General features: G+C 38.1%; 1 protein-coding gene across 1 annotated transcript; it reads left to right on the top strand.

Annotated features, from left to right (window-relative positions):
• Window positions 1–1,331, top strand: LOC142209520 (transcription factor HES-5-like). Its single transcript, XM_075278521.1, has 3 exons — window positions 1–97; window positions 637–817; window positions 1,123–1,331. The coding sequence occupies exons 1-3, from the start codon at window positions 38–40 to the stop codon at window positions 1,329–1,331; spliced, it is 450 nt and encodes a 149-aa protein (XP_075134622.1). The 5' UTR covers window positions 1–37.
• The last annotated feature ends 217 nt before the right edge of the window (window positions 1,332–1,548 follow it).

Here is a 1,548-nt window from a genome sequence, read left to right as displayed (position 1 = left end):
CAGAACAAGGATCTTACTGGGATCTTACTGCTAGAGCATGGCTCCTAATAATAAAATGGAAGACTCTGAGAACCACTTGGGCAAAGACATGCGCAAGGTAAGACGTTGCACTACATAGAAATCACTAAGGAGACTTTTTATACATTTTGAAATAATAATACATTTTTTACCTTTTTTGGACATTTTATATTTTTTATATTAAAGATTATTTTTCCGAATTTCCAATTTTTATTTACTATATGAAGTTATTTGAAGTTATATTACTTATTCTTCAGATTTATAATTTTGTATTTACCTTTTAAGTTTGTAAATTTTGACTTTTTTGGCATAAAAAATATTGTAGTAGTTTTGGGATTTGTAATTTGCTAAAGCGAATATATTAGCAAGGGAAACTTTTAGTACAGATTTGTAAGTATTAAGTCCCTGAAGTCACATTCCTATGATACAGCGGCAGAGCCCTACTCAAAACACCCCTATGTTATATACAATGGGGAACCATTGCCCAAAGCTCTCTAGTCGACCCGCAATCTGAATCTCGGAACATGAGACTGATGTTTTTGCAAGTCACTTTAGGTCTCATTCATAGATACCGGATTCGGCATGGTTGTAACAATGATATATTTTGCTTTTCTATAGCTGAGGAAGCCGGTGATAGAGAAGATGAGGAGAGATCGGATTAACAGCAGCATTGAGCAGCTGCGGATCTTACTGGAGAAGGAGTTTCAAAGACATCAGCTCCCCTCCAAACCTGAGAAAGCCGATATCCTGGAGATGACGGTGAACTTGCTAAGACAACAGCTCCATCGTGCAGCCAAAGGTAGATCTTCAAAGTCATAGCATAAAGTTATAAGTTAAGCGGTGATTGATAGACATTCTAGAATTCTGCAGATAGTCCATTGCGATCACTTGCAACAAGTAGCTCAGACTTGTAGTTCCTCTATGTGATGGCACAATAGGACCAAAGACATTTAGAGGGTCCTGGTATAGGTTTTGCATTGGAGCTTATAGTATCATGCCCAGACAACATTGTATACATCCTATAGACCAGCACATGATGTTGTTATTGCATTTCTCAAAGTCAATCATATCATACTAATGTACTATATTTTCATATTTTTAAAGCAGTCGCTCCATGCAAAAAAGACCTCCCTCAATCTATGAAGCATACAGAATGTCTGCCCCATGTCAAGAACCTAGCTACACAGGCGAACCTCTGGATGGGACCGCAAGAACGCAGGTCTTCAAATGAGAGCCATCCCTTGAGGAGCCAAGTAAACATCAAACAGGGTGCCCAGGATTGCAGCTCTGCTGACTTATGGAGACCCTGGTGATAATCTGGTTTACATATGAACTCTGATGTACGGATCAAGCAATACTGGGAGCTAGACCTGAAAGAGATATAATATATTTATGTTTTATTTTTGATACATTCCTATGACAGAATTATAGTTACATGTGCAGATTTTTACACAGGCAGAGAGCCATCATAGTGATAGTTGAATATCAATCAATTCTTAAGATCTACAGGTTGCAAGGAGGCCGCCATGT

This window comes from Leptodactylus fuscus, chromosome 6 (assembly GCF_031893055.1).
Source record: "Leptodactylus fuscus isolate aLepFus1 chromosome 6, aLepFus1.hap2, whole genome shotgun sequence".
In the NCBI taxonomy this organism is placed as follows: domain Eukaryota; kingdom Metazoa; phylum Chordata; class Amphibia; order Anura; family Leptodactylidae; genus Leptodactylus; species Leptodactylus fuscus.
Note: the sequence above shows the minus strand (reverse complement) of the source record. Positions and strands in the feature narration are given on the sequence as shown.